Here is a 20,977-nt window from a genome sequence, read left to right on the forward strand (position 1 = left end):
AGCATTGGCACGTATTTGTTCCAATAATTATGAATCAAAGGACTGATAATTCCCATTCCTGTTGCAATTTTACAAACAAAATGATCAAACAATTGATCCTTGCTCCCATGTGACCATGTTAGAGTATCTTTGAGTAAGATACTGACCCCCAAATTGCTCCTGATGGCCCTATGACGGACTGGTGACCCGTCCAGGGTGAACCCCACCTCTCGCCCAATGCCAGCTGAGATAGGCTCTAGCCCCCCCCCCCCCCCCGATCTTTAATGGATAAGCAGTATAGAAAATGGATGGATGGCATAAACGCTGTGAACATCCATCCATCCATTTTCTTCTGCTTATCCTGTTGGGGTCGCGGGGGGCTGGAGCCTATCTTAGCAGCCTTCGGGCGAGAGAGTTCCCCCCTGGACTGGTCGCCAGTCCATCACAAGCCAACACATACAGACAGACAACCATTCACACAAACCAAGGCCCTGAATCTCTGATGACTTTTGATTTAAGGTATGCAAGCTACTTTTCATTCCACTCGGCTGACTCGCTGTCAGCTGGTTTCGGTGAGCCTCAGCTCCCTGAAGATTACACAAAAGAGAGAAAGGTGACGTATCTTCTTTACCGTCTCTCTTGGCAATTCCCACAAAATTTGGCGTGCTCCTTAAATCCTTTTATCTACTGCACTGCAACTCTCCAGTGTGAATGTAAGTGGCTACATAATTACTGCACTGGAAAATAAATGCTACCTCACTTTTCTGCCTTTAATTCAGGTTCATAATAAACTTGAAATAAAGGCAGAAAATTCAAGAATTCAAGCCATCTCTCTGAACTGTAACATAAGAGAAACTGTATATTGATTTTTCCTCCCTTTGCCACACTCTTTGTTCACGCTCTCCACATTCACAGATAGCTCTGTGATCGGTTTGCTGGACCACAAACAAAGCGAGCAGCTCAATTACTTGCAATTCTAATTGAACCAACGGATTTGTTGTTTACAGCGCATTCATCATAAGAGCACCAAAGAAAGTGTACAGTATATATACAGCCTGAAGTGTAAGGCGTAACATGATACAACAGTGTAGTGCAGATATTTATATTCAGTGCAGTCCATGCTGAGTCCACCCCGTTCAATTACAGTATATTCCACTGTCTTACGCTCCGTCATTGTCCACTCTATTTTTATTCATTTCATTTCTTAACCCCTCAAAGAAGGTTATGTTTTCGTTGCTGTTTGTTTACCAGTATTACACAGACTACAGTACCAGGTTGATTTTCATGATCCTCACTGGAAGGGTGTAGCGTGGGCTAAACCCATCTAATTTTGGTCCGGATCCAGACATTTTCATTAATTCCTTAATGGTGGAGGTCTGTGCTCTCCGAGTGCATTTCTTGCTTTAATTGTCACGTTTCATTCTTTCGCTTCTCATTTCATTACCCTTAATCCGATCCAACTCTTTTCACGTCACTGATGTCTGTGTTTTTGCTTCTCTGAGACCAGCCCAGTATCGCGGAGTTGATGTGTGTGTGTTTTTTTTTTCCCCCCCTATGTACAATTTAAAGTGTATATTTGAATTTTCCACACCGATCTCCCCACTTTACTGCAGCGACGCCCTGCGCTAGTTTACTTATCATGTTCTGCAGCCACAAAGGCTCTTCGTGTGTGCACCAGTGTATGAACTGTACATTTACAGTGGGTATATAGTCTGTAGACTGAGTCCTGTACATCTGTAGGCAGTATTTGAGTTATTGTACAAGATTTGCTCTGTGATGAATTGGTCCTCATAATTCCACCAGTGGCACCTGGCTGGACGGCGATTGGCGGTAATCATATCTACTCAAGGACAGTACAGTTTACCACATAAATATTACTTCTGTTGGCCGAGCACGTTGCCAGGAAGGCTCAACACAAACTTTAAGATGTATCCTGTACAATTTCTCCTTGTACATTGGGTTTATTTACGTCCCCTCAATGATTACATGAAGATTTTACACTGTAAGAAACTCTCTTGTGAGGAGCCATGATGATGACGGACCTGTCTCTCCAATATCTGAGCCAAACTTGAGAACCGTCTTGGATACTTCTGCTTTTATTTTTTATTTTTTTTCAAAACAAAATATTTACTGCAGAGAATGGCCAAAGAACACCTGGAAACAGGATCTTCAGGCAGACCTCAAGAGACTGGGATACACCTGGCATCAGATAGAAGAAAAAACGAATTACTGAGAACTCTAGAGGTCCCTTGTTGATCCATACCCTTGTAGGGATGTCAGGCATACGGTCGGTAAGGAATCGTATTTTATAAATCCAAGTATAGTAAGTTTTATATGAATAAACTAATCCATGACAAGATGAGAGGTGCAGGTCTATGCTGGTGATTTGTAATTAATGCACGTCGATGCCGCAACCCTGCCATTTCATCTTTGGGCGATTACGCATTCCATATATCCGTGTCTCTACTTCAAACCATGACTCAGTTGTGTCGCTGCTGTGCTGATGACACCCAGCTTTATCATAATCTGAAAAATAAAGACTGAGGTTCAGTGTACTCTCTCAAGATGGCTGACCAATTCTTGCGCGTGTATGGTAGACTCAGATGGTGGAGAGACGCTGGCCGTCCCAACAAGATATTTAGGCATACTAGGTCTACAGCAGGGTGGTTTGTAAGTGTTAAAGGTTTTAGGCAATTTTATTTATGTTTTCACAACCAGTATCTTGTTCTGGTAATGATATGTACCTTAAGATCTCCACATGAGTGGAAGGAACTGTTTTTGTTATCTTGTGTGGTTGTACGGTTACCGTAAATGTACAGTATGAATATAAGGAATGAAGCTTGAGTATTTAGAACACTGACTGTGATTATTCAGTGTTCAAGTTCATTCATGCATCCACTTGGAAAGGTTACTAGACTAGGTAAGGCAAATTGCTCCCGCCAAGTCCAAGAAATACTGGCCACAGGCTAATAGCAGGCTAGTGAACTCTCCATCCCTGGTACGGAATGTCAGCTTAGCAGTTGGAGCCAGCAGGTGTGTAGTTACTCAGCTCCCTGCGGATGGTGCTGAATGGCGACAGCTCTAGTTCGGTGGTACACTCGTGTTCGTTATCGTCGCTGGCCGTGGTCGAGGAGGGCGTGTGGTTACAGCAGCAGCAACAGCAGCATTCCAGAAAGGCCCTGCCCAGCGGGCGACACAGCAGAAGCAGCAGCACTGGTGTCACAGCGGCCCGACAGAAGAGCAGCAGCTGAGAGAGGAGATGGAGGACAGACATGGTGTGTTCGGGAACACCAGCTGCCATGTACACAGACACTATGTTGCAGATGTTCTCCGGCACCACACATGCACCATAGACAATTGCAAGCGCCACAACTGTGCAGTTCATCTGGCTCTCCAGCCGGATCTGCTTCTTGTTGCTGCGCACGCTGGCCTGCTCCGCATGCCGTATCTTACGGGCCGTCACCAACGAACACCCAATGGTGAAGAGGGTAGGGAGGCAAAAATAGCAGCCGAAGCACCACCAGAGCCGGGCACCTTCATAGGTCAAGCCAAGGACGTAGAGCATGTCAGGAAGTGACGTGGATATCCTAATAATACAACGTTCGATGGGAGGCTCATCTGGGATTTCTGTGTCTTCAGTTACAAGCTGCCGGATTAGGAGCTCTGGAAGAGCCAATAGAAGGGCCCCGATCCAGATGACGGCGAGTTTGGCAGTAGTAGAGGTGCAGTTCTCGATCATCTCGTAGTACATCTGGACATTGGTGGCTGCGCGGAACCGGTCAATGCACAGAGCGCACAAGGTGAACGTGGTCACGCCAAGGGAGGCCACCTGAAAACAAGCAGAAATATTTATCAGGGTTACAATCTTCCATCATTGTCCTTCAAAACATTATATACATAGATAATAACATGAATCAACCACTGCAGCACAGAACAGTTAAGTCACATGACTGGAAATTACTGAAAGGCCTGTGCCTTGTCATCTGTACAGAAGCTTTCTTGTTATTGTGCTCTACAATGGGTCTGAGGTAGGAGTGCGGTCTTATTAAGGCAGTTGAAATCCAATGAGGTGAGTACTGAACCTATTGGCAATATTCAGGACGGAAAAAAAAAAACACCACCGTACTTCTTAGAAACTTCAGATTGTGCAACCTCCTGAGCTGTGATTTATGAGGGGGGGGGGGGGGGGGGGAATTTGGCCCAGGAATTAAATTGAGAAACTAGTTACAGGCAAGACCCTGCTTCTTGTGGGAAATTCCTCCGGTTGGAATGCGGCTTCACAGGATAGACTAATGCCATCCATCCATTTTCTTCCGCTTATTAGGGTCGCGGGGGGCTGGAGCCTATCCCAGCAGCTACCGGTGAGAGGTGGGGTTCACCCTGGACAGGTCACCAGTCCATCACAGGACCAACACATAGAGACAGACAACCATTCACACTCACAGTCACACCTACAGTCAATTTAGAGTATCAATCAGCCTCGTCCCCTCTTGATGTCTTTGGACTGTGGGAGGAAGCTGGAGTACCAGAGAGAACCCACACAGGAACAGGGAGAACATGGAGACTCCACACAGAAAAATCCCGTGCCTGAGCTGGTACTTGAACCCGGAACCTTCTTGCTGTGAGGCGAGGCCATTCACAACAAATGATAATCTGCAAAGCTGAGAGATGGGCAGATTATTGAATTTTTTATCCAAGGGTACCAGCTCGTTCTCCCAAAAATCAAATAATAACAAGGAGTCAACACTATTATCTCTTGTGTAAGATTCTCTTTACACTGATATGTTCCTGCAGGATCTTAAAAGAGCTCACACAAACAGTGGCTCTTCTACACGTCAATACTACATAAACACAATGTAACAAGGTACTGGCCTGTGGGTGCACTTAACTGGGTGGTTATTACGGCAACAGAGCTACAGAACACACAACAGAAGGCTGTAACAGGGTGTAGCATACTGAAGATACCACACATTAAGTAAGAGAAGGTTCAATCTTTTAACAGCTCCCATTCTCACTAATGAACAAATCTGGCTAAACACTCAGCAGTTTCTTTGTTAATTACAAAGAATGCACCTTCGTCTACATTTTAAACAGCCATCAACAGGTGAGCTGCTAAATTAAAAGTCCTTTTGGCACCCGGCGAAATATTTCTCCAAAGCTGGAGAGCCTCCATCCTCCAACGGCTATAAAAAGCATTCACCCCCTTGGATCCTTTTATTGCTTGCAATAATGGAATCATGGGCATAAAAATGTGAGTTTTTGGACAAAAATACAGAAAACAAATACTCTTTAATGTCAAAGTGAAAACAGATTTACACAAACTCAAGTCAATTACTTAAAAATGATTACATTTTTAAAAGCAGCAAAAGGAGAAAACAATCAAGCGGTGAATACTTTTAATAAGCACTGAATCTCAACTTCCCTTTCACTCTCCCCTCCTCTTTTTTGCTCTTTGCCCTCTGTTCCACTTTAAACATCCACTCTGCCTTTCCTCCCTCCGTTCCTCCCGTCATATCAAATTTAATTACAACAGCCAGTTCCCCAGATGGCCCCAGTGAGCCATGGCTTTAGGGCTCTAAACACAAACTTCCTGTGCAGACACATACACATTGACACACACACACACACACACACACACACACACACACACACACATACACACACATTCTGTGAAAGTAGACCTGGCATACTCTCTTTCACACACTGACCCTCTGACACACACGTAGGTTTTTCCAGGCTAATGAGGGGCAACCGTACAGAACAGTGAGAGATAAGTGGTGTAGACAAACAGCAACAGGACGCTCTTAACAGTAACCAGAGATCAAGTCCAACTCAAGTCACTGTTTTGATGACTTGCAACTTGACTCGACAAACTAGAGACTCCTGACTTCACGCTTGATGAGCAATAATGACGTGTTTGTGCTGATGCGTTGAAATGTCCTTCGTTACCCGATATGCCAATCAAACTGGCAATGACGTCTCTTACTGGAAGTCACGTTTCTAACTTCAGTTTTTTTTTTTTTCCAACATGAAAAGGGCTCATTAGGCTTGGTTTACACTTCTGCGTGAAATCTACGTCATAAACTTCAGCGTAGGTACACATGGCAGTATACAGTAACTTGAAATGCACATTCCACTCCATTGATGCAGACCCCAGCAACCTTTGCTGTTCCGTCTTGTAACCCTTCAAGATGCGTTACATCCTTTGGTCTAAGGTCTCGTCTGTGTCGATATCCGGCTACAACGGAGCCGCTAAATACTGGGCCTTGATTCCAGAGGCAAAGTCATCAGATGTGGATGATAGATCCCAGATTGTCAAACTTCCAATTTATTCCCTTTCAGCCTGTTTTTTTTTTTTTTTAAAAAGTACAGAAAAAGAAACTCAACACTGCCAACTAGTGTTGTGGGAGAGTAAACGCAGCATGAGCCAGCCAACTGCAGAAGTATAAATGCTAGATGCTGCCGATCTGGCACAGAAGTGTAAAGCAGCCTTTAATTAAGTCTATGGATAACATCACCATCACGATGTCCACAACTGACAAGAATCGACGGTCATCTCATTGAATATCAATGAGAGGGCCCCTGTTAAATTGTACGGACGCCGTCTGTCAGCTAATCACCTGTTGCTTACTGAGGTGCAGAGGAGCTGATGTCAGTAACCTACTCAACCTAATCAGGAGCATCTGAGCCTGACGCTCTCCAGAGTGAAAAAACCCCAGCTTCAAGGATGACCTGTTCTTATCCTCTTCCACCCTCCACAGCGCCTGAACATTACCATACACTGGATTCACACAAAGCTACAGACTGACATCCGTTTTGGCAGAATGGCAAATGTTATTTGTGTTCTCTTCTGGTTTTTGTCTCATTTACGGGCCGATTAATTACATCAGTAATTATTATACAAATTCAATTCATTGTGATACTACTATTCATTGTGGTAATCTGAGGAGGACGGCAAACAAGTGTCCATCCATCCATCCATCTATTTTCTACTGCTTATCCTGTTAAGGGTCGTGGGGGGGGGGGTGGAGGAGCCTATCCCAGCAGCCTTCAGATGAGAGGTGGGGTTCACCCTGGACAGGTCGCCAGTCCATCTCAGGGCCAACACATAGAGACAAACAACCATTCACACTCACAGTCACACCTACAGTCAATTTAGAGGATCAATCAGCCTCGTCCCCTCTTGATGTCTTTGGACTGTGGGAGGAAGCTGGAGTACCAGAGAGAACCCACACAGGAACAGGGAGAACATGGAGACTCCACACAGAAAGATCCCGTGCTGGAGCCGGGGCTGGAACCCGACAGTGGCTACAGTGCTGACCACTGCACCACCGTCCCGCCCTCGACGAACACACGGATTTCAGAAAATGTTCACTTTAAATTGTGTTTGTGTCTTCTGCTGATATGGTGGAAGATTTGGATTAAGATTCTATCCCCAGCGTTTGAATAAAAACCCAAGTAATGCCGCTTCATTTCATTCTGTACCAGCATCTTAAGGGATGCAGTACACCTTCAACATGTTGCTGAAACAGACAACAGAAACAGACAACACAGTGTCTGATTCATCTGTCAGTGAATATTTCACTCGTTGAAACTTCTGGCTACATATTTATACACCAACTCCCATTTGAAACACTACTATGCTGGCAAAAAAATTGGAAAGGAAGACGTGAGGGTGTTTTTGACAGCTTTTATCCCAGAAAGGAAGAAAAATATGTTGTTTTCATGTAGTCAGTGAAAAAATATAAGATGCCTTGATCGGCCCCTCAGGGATGTACAACATCCTCTGTTGTTAAGATGAATAAATAATGCTGTTAATGTCATTTAAGGGCTTTTCCAAATGTTTCGGTAATAAAGATAATACATTTTTCAACATGCATAATTTTTAAGCGTTTCTCCGAATTTGTTTTTTTTTTAAATCAGCTGTAAAAATTTGGGCATATCTTATATCAACGACAACAACAACAAAATAATCCAACATCCTACATCTAAATGTTATCTTTAGAAATAAACACATTTCTATGATATTCGCACTTTGTACTGAAAAACACATGCGCTGCCTGATTTTGTGGAAAAAATAATAATGATGCAATTATTGTGAAAAATATTGCGTACAAATTAACAAGTGGGTCTTCTTGTTTGGTGAACAAGCAAAACTATTCCCAAATTACTGCTAATTTTTAGAAGTAAACTTTTTATTGCAGTAATATCACATGACGTTACCGTGGTGATCTGAGTGATTCGCGCTCCTACCGACAGTAGGTCAGTTGATCGAAGTTGTAAAATCTAGTTTTGTCCTCTCCAAATAATACGCGCATGTAGGTTCACAAAAGCCCATCCAGTACCCACATGGACAGGAGCTTGCACATAGTGAATATTTCATGGCTTGAACAACAGCACTGGAAGGGCTTTAAACGCTGTCATGGGGTAGCAGGAAACCCGGCTTTGATCATCATGTCAGGGTGGAGAACAAGGGCAGGACAAACAAGCTTTGTTGAGAGGAGAGATGACAGAGAGGGGAGTCCAAGAGTCAGGACTGGTGGGGTGATGGAGCTGTGGAAGGATACAAATGAGGGACAGAAGAATAGAACGGGAGGAGAGAAAGAAAAGTAGGGTGATCACATAGAAAAGCGTCGGTGAGTCACGACTCAAAGAGGCAGGAAGAGAGAAACAAGCCCCCAACCCCTTTAGAATGATTAGCTATGTTAATTTGCCATTTCTTCCAAACAGCTGCGTTGACCCTGTCATGTTCACTTCACCTGCTGCTAATGTGACTGGCATGTGAGCCTCCGGCATGAAAAATCATGCCTCCGTTACATCATACCACGCATTTAATCATCAATGAAACACCAAGTGATCACGGTTATGTGTGACTTCTTTTTGTTGTATTATAATCTAGAACCTGTAAGAGTTGCCATTACATAGAGCTGAACTGATTTTCTCAGATAGCGTTTGGTCGATGGACAGACAGCTGATTCCAAAGAGCTCACTGTCAGCTCTGGAGCATTAGTACGAAACACAAATTACATCTGAAGCTGATGGCAATATGGCTGGGATGAGGATCAACAATGGCTCTCAGCAGGTAAAGGGTGGATTTTCCATTTGAGGTCGGCAATGAGCCAACGAGCCTTACCCCAAGTGAAGGAGTTAGAGTACTTCAGGGTCCTGTTCCTGTTCAAGGGGACTATGCGAGATGGGTTGAAGTATAAGAGCAACGGGAGTAGTTTTGCATTCGCCTTAACGCACTGTTACGGTGGAAAGAACTGAGCCAGAAGGCAAAACTCTCAATCTATCCGTCAGGAATAGAGGGCGAGCTCTAGAGGGAGGCTAGTGTTTCGCTTAGGGATACGGTGAGAAGTTCAGTCGTCCACAGAAACTCAGACTGGAGAGGCTGCTGCTTTGCGTTAAAAGGAGCCAGTTGAAATGGTTCAGGCATCTAGTTGGACAACTCCTTAGGGAGATCTTCTGGGCGACCAGGAGGAGGCCCCATGGCAGACCAAGGACCAGGTGTAGGGATTATACCTCCACGCTGGTCTGGGAACACCTCGGGATCACCCACTCAGGGATTGCTGACACTGCCAGGGAAAGGAAAATTTGGGGTTCTCCGCTCTGGTTAGTTACATTAGAAGTATCGGGGTCAAGTTAATCATTGTTTCTCGGTGATTCTATTGAATGAGCCATATTTCAATGAAAATCACAGGTATAAACACCAGAGGAAGTCAGAGGATCATCATCACATCAGAGTCACGGATACCTGAACATATTTGGGTGCCAATTCATCCAAGTGAATAGTCCTGTATCCCCTGAAACATTCAACCTGCTGCTGTGTACCCCCTGACTTCTACACATGAACAAGTTCTGATTTCTTTCATACCCCTGACTAATTGTGCATTCCCCAGTTTAGGAATCTTGGCTCAAATATGTCACCAAAGTTTAAGACCATGAGCTTTTTAACCATGAATATCTGCATAATGTCTTATCAATCCTAAAGGTTATTGGGACATTTCAATGAGTAATGAGCCAACTGGCATTCAGACAGAGCAACATCACCCGCTCTCCAGGCCTACACCCCACCGCAGTCTGTCAAACACCAGCCATGAGTCAAAATCGTATCTCCAAAGTGATTCGCTCAATAAAATATGATCATCTTCTCTCCATTACATCTGCCGTGAATCTTTTTTCTGCCTCCCCCGCCAGGTTTGCTTTCCGGAATGTGAGAATCGTGTATCTGTCAGTGTTTTATATTCCCATAATCTTTACTGTTATCATCACTGAGTCACGTCTGACCCTCGACGACGATGCCACTTCAGCCGCTCTCGTCAGCAGCTCACAGAAATGAACCGGAAGTTTCTTCATCTGACTGTTCTTCTTCTTTTTTTCTTATGGCATCTTGTCGGAGGGAAGTCTCAAATCTCCCCTCCCGTTTTGCTCTCCAAAAAAAGAATGACATTGTCGATCTCTTGGATTTCATTAAGAACTTTTCTTTGAACTTCACCGTATCTGCTGCTAATTCCGGCAACAAACTTGATCGGCACCAGCGTCGTTTCATCATCAGAGGCACCTCAGAAACTGCAGATGTTCCCCACTCTTTTGAACATTCAGTTTTACAGTAAGTCACTTATAATAAAAAGGGCCTTTTATAACTTTGACAGAAAGATCTATCCGTTTGTTGATTGAAGTTTTGTTCAGCCTCCGAACTCCATTCTCTGTCCGTCTGACCTGGAAATCGTCATCCACGATTTCATCTCCTGCAACTTTTTATTTGGCTGTTGCTCAAATGTTATCCAGTCTCACTTCAGTGCTAGCAAAAGTCAAATAAAAGACTTCTTCGGACCGTGACCACGTCGATTTTCACAACGATTCACCACGTGGGTTGAATACAAAGTCTAAAACTATGAAGTATTTCATCTATTTGCTCTCAACCTTGAACTTCAAAGGCACAAAATAACATGAGAAAGATCTTTCATCTGTAACACGTGTGTTTCAGGTTCTATCCGTGCTGCAGGTGAGAAAGAGATTTTGTCCCCTGGTGCTGTTTTTAATAATGGACCATTAACTTCCCAATTAAAGGTCCGGTGAGCTGGTGGCACAAAGGCCTTGTGTTATTAATTGGGTCTTAACAAGGACTGGTGGAGCTGGTGTGGCCATGCTGTGACTACAGTCACTGTCAGGGCTAATGGGGGTTATCAGGTGATGAATGGGCTAATGTGGAGACAACACACACACACACACACACACACACACACACACAAAGTCTGAGCCATGGAGACAAAGGGTTATTCCAGCTGCTCTTTCTTCTAGGTTTAGTATTTGTGTGTATGTGTGTGTGTGTGAGACCCTGTGCAGGCTCCACCAGACCATAACTCTAGCCAGAGAGAATCTGCCTCCGACAGCCACCATCCATCTTTCCAGCCGGGTCAGGAAGAGTGACGCACACACACTTGTGTCCGTGTGTGTGTGTGTGTGTGTGCGTGCAAGTCTACATTTACAAAGAATTATGAAAAGCTACATGTAATAGTCCATTTGTGTATATATGAGTGTGGATGGTTCATATACAGTATACAGTATGAGCATGTGTGTGGGATTATGGCTCCCAAAGGCATCGCTAAATCCACGTGGGCTCACAAACAGAGTATTCTATTCTATTCTATTCTATTCTACTCTATTCTACTCTATTCTGAGGCTAAACAAAGGAAGAACTTAAATATGAAATGGTCCTTCAGGGTACCACCAGTGTGTATGAAGAACCGCGCATTCCATTTGCTTCTTTCTTTTCTGTAATTTAATTACATATCAACAGTCCATTATTGTATTCTGAGCTGTTGCTTTCACCGTCCGAGGCGGTTTCTTTCTGGACAATAAAATTCTCTTCCATTAAATTCGATCTCGACCAGTAGCAGATTTTCACTCGATATTTAAAAAAAAAAAAAAAAAAAGTATTTGTCCCTAAGTAGCAGCCAGAAAAGTCTAATTCGAGGTCGTTGACATTTGTCCAGAGGCTTGATGTTGCAGGCGAGTTACTTGTTGATTTGTTCTTTTCTGATGCGCAACAGTTTTTATTTTTTTTCATTTCAACAAAATCCCATTCGCATCTACTTGTAAATTTGCTTAATTGCATTCAACAGCAACCGTAACCTTTGCGTCATGCTGTTTTGTGGCCTTCGCTCACCATCCAAAACACAATATCTACTCATCTGTGGATAAAGAATTGGCTGAATGGACTCACCATCATACATTATGTACAGCTACTAATTATAGGAGATGAATAATTTAAACATCTTCCAATTAACTGTCATTTGTGTGTACGACAGACAGGCTGAGGCCACGGCATCTGGTGTGTGGACGTTTGCGTGTGGGTTTGTGTGCTTATGCATTTAAGTTATGTTTACGCCGTGCTGCAGTGTGCATACTGTTACTGTAAGTGTGTGTGTGTGTGCCCAAATGCTTCTGTAGTGAACTCAGTGTGTCACTACAGTGTGTGTGTGAGAGAGCGCGCGTGTGCACGCCTTCTCCCTGAGGCTTGCTTCTAATCACAGATAGCTGATGCACAGAGAGGAAGAAGGGGACGGAGGGGGGAGAAATAGAGAGAGAGAGAGAGAGAGAGAGAGAGAGAGAGAGAGAGAGAGAGAAGAGCCGTGGGCAGCTATCATTAGAGAGGAGGCCGTCCCACCCATCTGGAGGATCAGCGTCGCCCAGTTCAGATGAGAAAACTGATTTGCTTTGAATATGAGTGCAGACAAGATCTTTGGCTAGATAGACACATATATCACATAGGCAGATGTGTGTACAAGGGTGAGTCACTGGTTGTCTTTAGAGCAAAATTTAGCAATGCTGCATAAAAAAAAAAAAAAAAGGAAATGCAAATGTGGTGCATTTCTATCGACTGGTGTGGAGCGAATAAATCTCTATAAAAAGATCAGGCATATAATTGAAGAATCTGTAGGCAAAGCAGAAAATGTCAGGACAGGAAAGCCACTGGTTTCCATTTTAGTAGCTTTTGACCTATCACGTTTGACTGGGCCTCGGTTGTGTCCACGTAAACGGTCCGTGAAAAACGCAAACGACACGACACAGGTCAACGCAAGGTCAGAAAAATGTTTGTCTGGGGATTTAATAAAACCGTTGTGGTGGTTTTAAACTGTTAACTGCCTATTTTTGACACAATCCGCTCGTATTCATTGTCTTTCACTGCTTTACAAACTGCAATGTGCAGGGCAAAGACCAAGGATGTCATAACCGGATATCCGCCGGCTACGCCAGAACTCCGAAATACTGGCCCTTGTTCCCAGAGGCCAAGTCATCAGACATAGCCGAGGGAATGAACATACCACATGACATAAAGAATATTTTCATCAAGAGATGGCGATACGGGCAAGACAACACACGCCATCAGCAGCTGTCTGTCAGCAAATTCGAGAGAGGAATTACTTTTTCTTTGTCATTGGTCTTTCGTACCAGCTACTTTAGACGATATTTTCCAGAGATGAAGACGTTCGAGAATGTCCATGAAGACAGTCACAGCAGTTAAAGATTCAGTGCATCGAGGCTGATTCAAACGCAGGGTTTCAATCCATCTCTTCCAGCGTCTGAAACACGCCAGGTTTGTCCGTGACGCGTAATGTCAGCATTGTCAAAGTGATTTCAGTCACAAATTTGTCGCTGCTCGACCATCTCCCGAGTTTTTTTTAGTGTCATTGCATGTCAGCGTGGTCGTCTTGGCATTCAAAATGACTGAATTTCAATAAGAATGGTTTAGTTTCAGTTGTAAGGTGAACAGAAAAAAACCAAAACCTTGAAAAACACTACACAAGCAAGTCTCCAGTTTAACGCCTCCTGCAACACTTGAAATACGTCGATAAAAACCGGTGGGATGGCATACGGCCCTCTCGTGATCCTGTGAAACCCTCACATCCCTCACCAGGCACACACAGGAACCTAAATTTGAAATTCCGATGTCTTCAGTGAGCACCAATTGGAACAATGTGCAGTCGGTGAATGTGTCAAGCTGATGTATGTTCAGCCATTCCCACCAATTTCGACCCAACGTGGGTCTACCTCCGGCTCTCTGTGGCTCCATGAAGCCCTGCATCCCCCTGCCTGCCTTGCTCCATCTCACTTTCTCTCCTTCAGCCTCTTTCTTGATCCAGGCTCAAGTCCACCGTAGCATCACTTTATGCTTAAAATCATCTCAGAAGGCCTGTGGTTTCATTTGTATGCTGGGCTGACGTATTATTCATATTTGCACCGTCAACAAAACAACCGACAGCATATGGTCACAGTTAACTGCCGAGACTGAAGGTGGGAATCAGCCTTCAGGGAGTCGTTAGATTTACGTTCCACGATGATGCTGGACAATTAGCGGTAAATCAGATAATCACAACAACAACAACAACAACAAAAAAGTGTGTGGACGTCCTTCTTCTGAGGGTTGGTGGTCATTAGGCCCCCACACAGTCGAAAAATAATCAGTTTTACGAATGTAACAAAATATCCGGCTCTTTGTTTTCACACATTACACAGTAGAAGGCCTCAGATCTGAGCACCATCCTTTTAATCTCGAAAACAACGCCTCTTACTGCAGATGTTCCAATAATAAAGTACCGAGTGATTTTACTTGAAAACACAAATTGTTTGATCGGATCCTGCACATCTGGTTATTTTGTTATGATGAGACAAAACCTTTTATGTTACAGCACTGAATGGACCTTAGCCAATGAGTCACTTTTCCCTGTTGGTTATAAAAATGCTTTCTGAACTTGTTAAATACTATCTTATTTTAGTCCAAAATCAACCGCAAGGTGCAAAATCCAGTTGGCTATTAAATTTGCCTGAATTTGCTGCTTTGCACCCGACCGCCTAGAGGAGCCGTATGCAGTGACAGCGGCGCGACGCAGGAGCGTATCTGAAATAATTCAAGCTGACTGGAGCCCACATCTTTATTTAGTGCAGCATGTCAACAATTTCCCCGCGACGCTTTCTTACATCTCACAACAAGAATTGCCTTCTCTCTGAAAATCCCACACTCGACTAAACAAGGTTCCCGATAGATTATCGATCCACCTTCTGCATGCATGCGTGAAGCTGTGTTTGCATGCATGACTAAAAGTATGCGCATCTTTATTTTAAGGCCAAGTGTTGACTGCCACTGAATTTGGGTTAGATGTAAAATAAAGTCACTCCATACTGTGTGTGTGTGTTTCACTGAATGTTCCACAGGGAGAATGTGAGCCCAAGGCAGCATTACTCATGGCCTGTTTTCACACACACACACACACACACACACACACACACACACACACACACACACACACAAGCTCCTGTGCACATGTCCTGATAGATATTGTCTCCAAAATGGCCAGACACATGAAATAATGTGAGCAGACCTTGCTCAGAGAAGCCACACGGTGTCTGCAAAGCAAGTGTGTTATTCACATTATTCAACCTGGATGGCTGACATGCAACCACACGGGGAAGGGGGTGGGGGTCTGTTTCCTTCTCGCTCTCCATTAATTAAAAATATATACCCACAAGATGTTTGCTAAAGAAATGAGACGCGGCACATAGTAATGTTGTATGTTTTCTGGACAGCGACATGGCACACAGAACACGCTAAAGTCAGTGATGTTATTATTGAGCCGCTGCTAATTAACTCCACGAACGGGAGACTGTCGTAGATCTCTCCATGGCTGTTGACGCCAACTAAGAGGCAACTACTGAAACTAATGACTGATAATAGGAGGGGAAGTATGCTGCAACTTTAAAGCCCATTTGCTGTGACGCGCTTTTTCCGGAAGTATTTTTCCTCAAATAAGAGGACTGCAAATCTGCATGGCATTCGACACAGAAGTGACTTAAGCTGATCAGCCAAAACATTAAAACCACCAGTAAAAATACGCGCATGTCCCCCACGTGCCGCCGGCACAGCTTTCATGTCCTGTGGTGCCAAGATGTTTTGCAGGAGGTCAATTTTTCAGCGGCGTGTTTGACCAGAGCATTTCTGTGAGATCAGATCAGGCGCGCGATCCTTTGCTTCCTCTGGTGCATCAAGGAGCCTTGGGAGCACATGACCTGGTTCACTAGTTTTCCTTCCTTGGATCAAATCTGGTAGGTACTAACTACTGCACGCCAGTAAGACATCACAAGAAAAAGCTGGACTTAGTCCCTTGTCAGATCCTTGTACTCGCCACCCCCCCCCAGGTAACAAGGAAATCAGTTTTTTTCACTTCAATTATCAGCTATTTCAGTGCGGCTGATCCGTGTACATCTAAAGTGACAGATGCCACCTAGTGGTCATAGCACTAAAGTCATGCAATAAAAGGGAAAAAAATCTGTATAAAGAGGTGGAGGAAGCGGAAGGATAAATTGGGAACTGCACCAAGAATCATGTTTGCTGGAGGCTGTACTGAGTGGAGAGAGATTTTTTTGATGGGCCAGACCAAACCAGACTATAAAAATGTATCTCATCAGAGGGTCACAACAAGTGACTTACATAGCTGTACAGGTCGGACGACTTGTTGAGAGGACTAGCCGTTATGAATCTCATAGATTTATACAGCACAACCGATATATTGCAGCTCTACAAACTGTCAAGCCGTTTGTGGGAGAGATTTATTTAAAGTTTCTAAAAAAAAAATAATAAAAAAAATGCTTCGCACAATTTGAGAAAAGAAAATTTCTAATTGGCCGAAGAGTTTGTAACACGACCTGTCATATCAAAACTCTATAACATGAAAACGATATGAGGAAAATCAATTAAAACGTCCTCTAAATGACATTTCGAATACATTCGTGTCAGACTGACATGTGAAAGGAGCTTATGACTTTGCAAGCCTGGGCGAATGGCGGTTCCAAGAGTTAGGTGTCACAAATAGCCTCTGCGTCCTGTCTATGACATTGAAGTGAGCGCATAATTATCCAACGGGTTTCAAATTTGTGCGTAAGAACGTGTCGTGAATTGATTTTAACCGCCATTTACAAAAGCACACAAGTGTTTGCTGCTCTGATTTCCATATTAAACACCGTTGTAAGCAACATGGAAATATTCAATTTTTTGGGCTCAAAATGGCTCACTGGCCATCTCGTGACTAAAGGATTGCTGGTTCGATCCCAAGGGACCGTCGCAAAGTGTCCTTGAGCAAGATACTGAACCAATTTGTTCCTGATGAGTAGCTTGGCACCTCTTCCATCAGTGTCTGCATGTGTTTATGTGTTTGTGTGTGTGTGAATGTGCATGTGTTAAACTGAGTACACTTAACAAATTTTAAACTTTAAGAAACAAAGATTTTTTTTTTGGTTACAACTGATCCGATAATATACTCATCTGTGGTTCCATGGCAGGAAAAGCCAACATTGTTTTTAAAAAATAAGGCAGTCGTTCCAAACTGATTTGCTGTATTAAGGAAATTATTTTAACTATGTTTTTATCCTCCTTACTACCTTCAGGGCGTTCTGTCAACATCCATTCAAAATAGGCTTTAGAACCCTGAGCTGGACCCCCCCTCCCAACCACCACCACCACCACCACCACCACCTGCCACCCACCTCCCTGGTCTACACAAAACACATTTACCTTTCAGGTGAATCTGACACTGGTGGAATTGCAGACAGCGCACAGAAGAACGGGAATCAACATGGTGTAAACAACCTGTCAAGCACAGGAACCTGTGTGTGTGTGAGTGTGTGTGTAAGAAAGAGAGAGAGAGAGAGCGAGAGAGAGAGAGAGAGAGAGAGAACTAGAATGCAAGGACAAGATGTGATCCGGTGTGTTTGGGGGCGAGAATATAGGTTACCTGCAATGCACTGTAGCACTAGCAACAGGAGAAAGACATTTGATGTCTGAAAGGGAGATAGTGAGCTATTGCTTTACATCCTGATGTGTATTTCTGTGTGTGTGTGTGTGTGTGTGTGTGTGTGGTTGTGTGTGCGAGTGTGCGTCTCTTTACATGTCTTGAGGGCTGGGTGAGGCTCTCTTACCAACAGCAGCTGACAAACAGGGCTCTTGTACTGGCTTAGGTGACATCCCATAGCTGTTGCTGTGTACTTTGTGGCCAGTCAGGTATTAAAAAAGTGAAATTTAACACTACACGTCCATCTACTGAGGTAACAGGGGTGTGGAAACATTTCTGTTCCTCAAAGGCCCTGTGACAACCTTCCTGCAGGTGTGAGGGGCCTTTGACATCTGTCATCCCTGTGGAAAAAAAGCCCTGCTTCCAAATATTTGACCTGCAGTGCAAGATAAAGTAGTCCAGAAGACACTTAAGAGTAGAAATGTAATATAGAAGACAAGAGAAAATCAGAATTACCTCCAAATAGGGCACCACTTTGCAGGTGAATTCCCCCAGCAGCCACGACTTAGTCAGCTCATGGAAAACCACCATGGGCAGGCAGAAGAAGATGAGCACAAAATCCCAGACAGCAAGATTAGCCAGCAGTGAGTTGGAGATGCTCTTCATGTAGTAGTTCTGGCACACTATGCAAAGGATAGCAATGTTGCCTGCTATCCCAACTAGGAAAATAACCCCAGAGACGCATGTGATTGCGTAAGCGCCGTAAGTCTCACTCGTCACCGGGTAAAATGGGTTCTTGATCTCCTCTCCAAAATCCTGCGAGCTTGGAGGAGTAATCGGCGTGGCGTCCCAGGGGTTCTCCTCCCTGAACGTGAAAAAGTCGGGCTTCCTGGTGAAAAGGTCAAAGGGCAGGTCAGTGGAGGTGAGGGCCACCGGTTTGGGGATGGGTTCCCACGGCGACGCGTGAGGCTGCGTCAGAGCCCCCGAGCTTTTGTTCAACCGGCTTCTCCCCCTCTTCCACGCTTTCTTCTGTTCGTCTTTTGTACCCCTTTTATGCCTATCGCCCTCATCGGACCCCCCTCCTCCGTCAACCCGGCCCATTGAAGAAGGCTTAGCCGCATTGTAGTGTCCACCTGCTGGCGTACCCGCACTACTAAAACCGCCATTCAACTTTATCCTCTTATTACGGTGGCGCGTCGGGTCCCAATGTGAGACGGCGTTGGGATCCTCCATGGGTGTCACTGTCCTATTGAAATCGCGCTTGTTGTGTCCTAATCGCCTCGTTTCTCCTACAATTACCCGTTTCCAGGGATGAGAGGAGTTAAAGGTCCCTCGGCTTATTTCCCGCTGCAGCTCCGCCGAGGACGCACCTGTGGCGTACCCCGCCGGGAGCGCGCGATCCCGGGCTTTGTTTTGATGACTCTCCCGGAGTGACCCGTGGACTTCTTTAGTTCGCACTTCTGCATTGTTTCTCAGAGATAACAACACATGTGCATGAGCTAACAGCACAAATAACGTCATAGGCGAGAACACCTGCATGGTCCGGGAATTTATAGAGCTCAGTTCTAATCCTCACAAGTGCATCTTCGTGGATCTCCGTGGCAGCGCGGGGCTTCCATTCAGTCAACACCCATGTTGGTAACGGCACAGGGGAGGTGTGATCTCACGGTCTCAAGTAAACAGCCACATTCATGACGTGAAAACTTAGAAGTTGTATCCAAATGTGTTGCTGTGCCGCACCTGCAATAATCTCCAAACCTCCTCCTGTCCGAGTCAACCGCGCTTCCAGACTGTGGCTGATAGAATCCTCGCAGGAAGGAGCAAAGAGAGGTAGAGATGTTGCATATCCACACAATCTGTGCAGCATCCAGTAGGACTGCTCTCTCGCTGTGCGTTAGTTCAGTGGGTTGGGTCGCCAGCAGCAGCAGCAGCAGCAGCAGCAGCAGCGTCAATGCGGTGCAGACGGTTGTAATGACTGGAGTGAGAGAGCGAGAGAGAGAGAGAGAGAGCGAGAGGGAGAGAGAGTGACAGAGGAGGGGTTGCTCCTCTTCTCTGACTCTTCCTCTTCTGCGGCCAGCGAACCAGCCCTTCTCCTCCTCCTCTGCTCTATCCTAGGCTAGAAGGAACCGTGCGCTGGAAGAAAATGGACTCCCCTGGCGGCTAACCCCGATCTGTCACTCCTCATCCATCATGCAACATCCAGCCAGCAGCCCCGCAGCAGACTACGGCTCCAGCCCCCCCGGCAGACACGCCAGCCACGCCCGACAGACCCGCTAATAAATATATTACTGTACCGTTTATTGCTTACGCACAAGCGACGCTGTGATACCCGAGGACAAATCCGGAAAATATGATATGATTCAATGCAATTTTAGATATGTCTATTCATTTGTGTCGAATGAAATAATTAATTTGCAATTATCTGCTTTATTGTGCTCAGATCATTGCATAAGAAGAGTTCCCTCAGGCATTTTTAAACAAAAATTGGAATTCAGCTAAATATTTCATTAAGCATCGTCCTATGTGATCTAACCAGGATATGGACGTTAATTCTGCTGTTGGTTTTTCAACCACTGCGTGAATGAACGTCACCTCAAATCTGACTTCAATTTGTAGTATCAATACACCTGTGAGAGGTATTATCAAAAGCGTGTTCCATTCTGGAATACTCCAGTCTATCCCAGTACTGCACTTTTCTTGTGGCGGAGGTAATACCTGGAGTCTCTCTGGAGTGTTGTCTGCTGTGATTGAGTACACACAACCCTTGATGAAGTACTGTATGTCCAGTAGCTCAATAATTCAAGAGACTAAATGAAAAGAGCATAATGTCTAAAGTGCTCTAAGTAGCTTCTAAGTAGACGTTTCTCACGAAGACCTCAAACTGAAGTCATATATCCTCATAGGACACACACACACACACACACACACACACACACACACACACTCACCTCAACACGCACTTATAGATTAAAATAGAAGAGTGAGAAATTGAAGTTGAAGTGTTTTGTGCGTGTGTGTTTTCCAAAAATAAAAAATAAAAAAATAGAAGAACCCCCGCCTCAACATATGCAGGTATTTGGGGAGAGAGAGAGGAGAATTGGCAGACTGGGTGGACATCTCGCTGGTGACCTTCTACATCAAATAGGCGATTGTAGCCAATTCCAACCAGGGGGAGAATGCGCGCACACACACACACACGCACGCACGCACAC

The 20,977-nt window shown here is 44.6% G+C and overlaps 1 protein-coding gene across 1 annotated transcript; it reads right to left on the minus strand.

Annotated features, from left to right (window-relative positions):
• Positions 1 to 245: 245 nt before the first annotated feature.
• On the minus strand, positions 246 to 19,890 carry gpr37b (G protein-coupled receptor 37b). The gene is made up of 2 exons (XM_086202201.1): positions 18,282 to 19,890; positions 246 to 3,808 (listed from the first exon to the last, which is right to left on the minus strand). Exons 1-2 carry the CDS (start codon positions 19,302 to 19,304, stop codon positions 2,993 to 2,995), a joined length of 1,839 nt encoding a protein of 612 aa, XP_086058327.1. The 5' UTR covers positions 19,305 to 19,890; the 3' UTR covers positions 246 to 2,992.
• Positions 19,891 to 20,977: the final 1,087 nt, after the last annotated feature.

Source organism: Aulostomus chinensis, chromosome 4 (assembly GCF_037954235.1).
Source record: "Aulostomus chinensis isolate RoL2024-O1b breed Wild chromosome 4, RoL_Achi_v1.0, whole genome shotgun sequence".
Taxonomy (NCBI): Eukaryota; Metazoa; Chordata; class Actinopteri; order Syngnathiformes; family Aulostomidae; genus Aulostomus; species Aulostomus chinensis.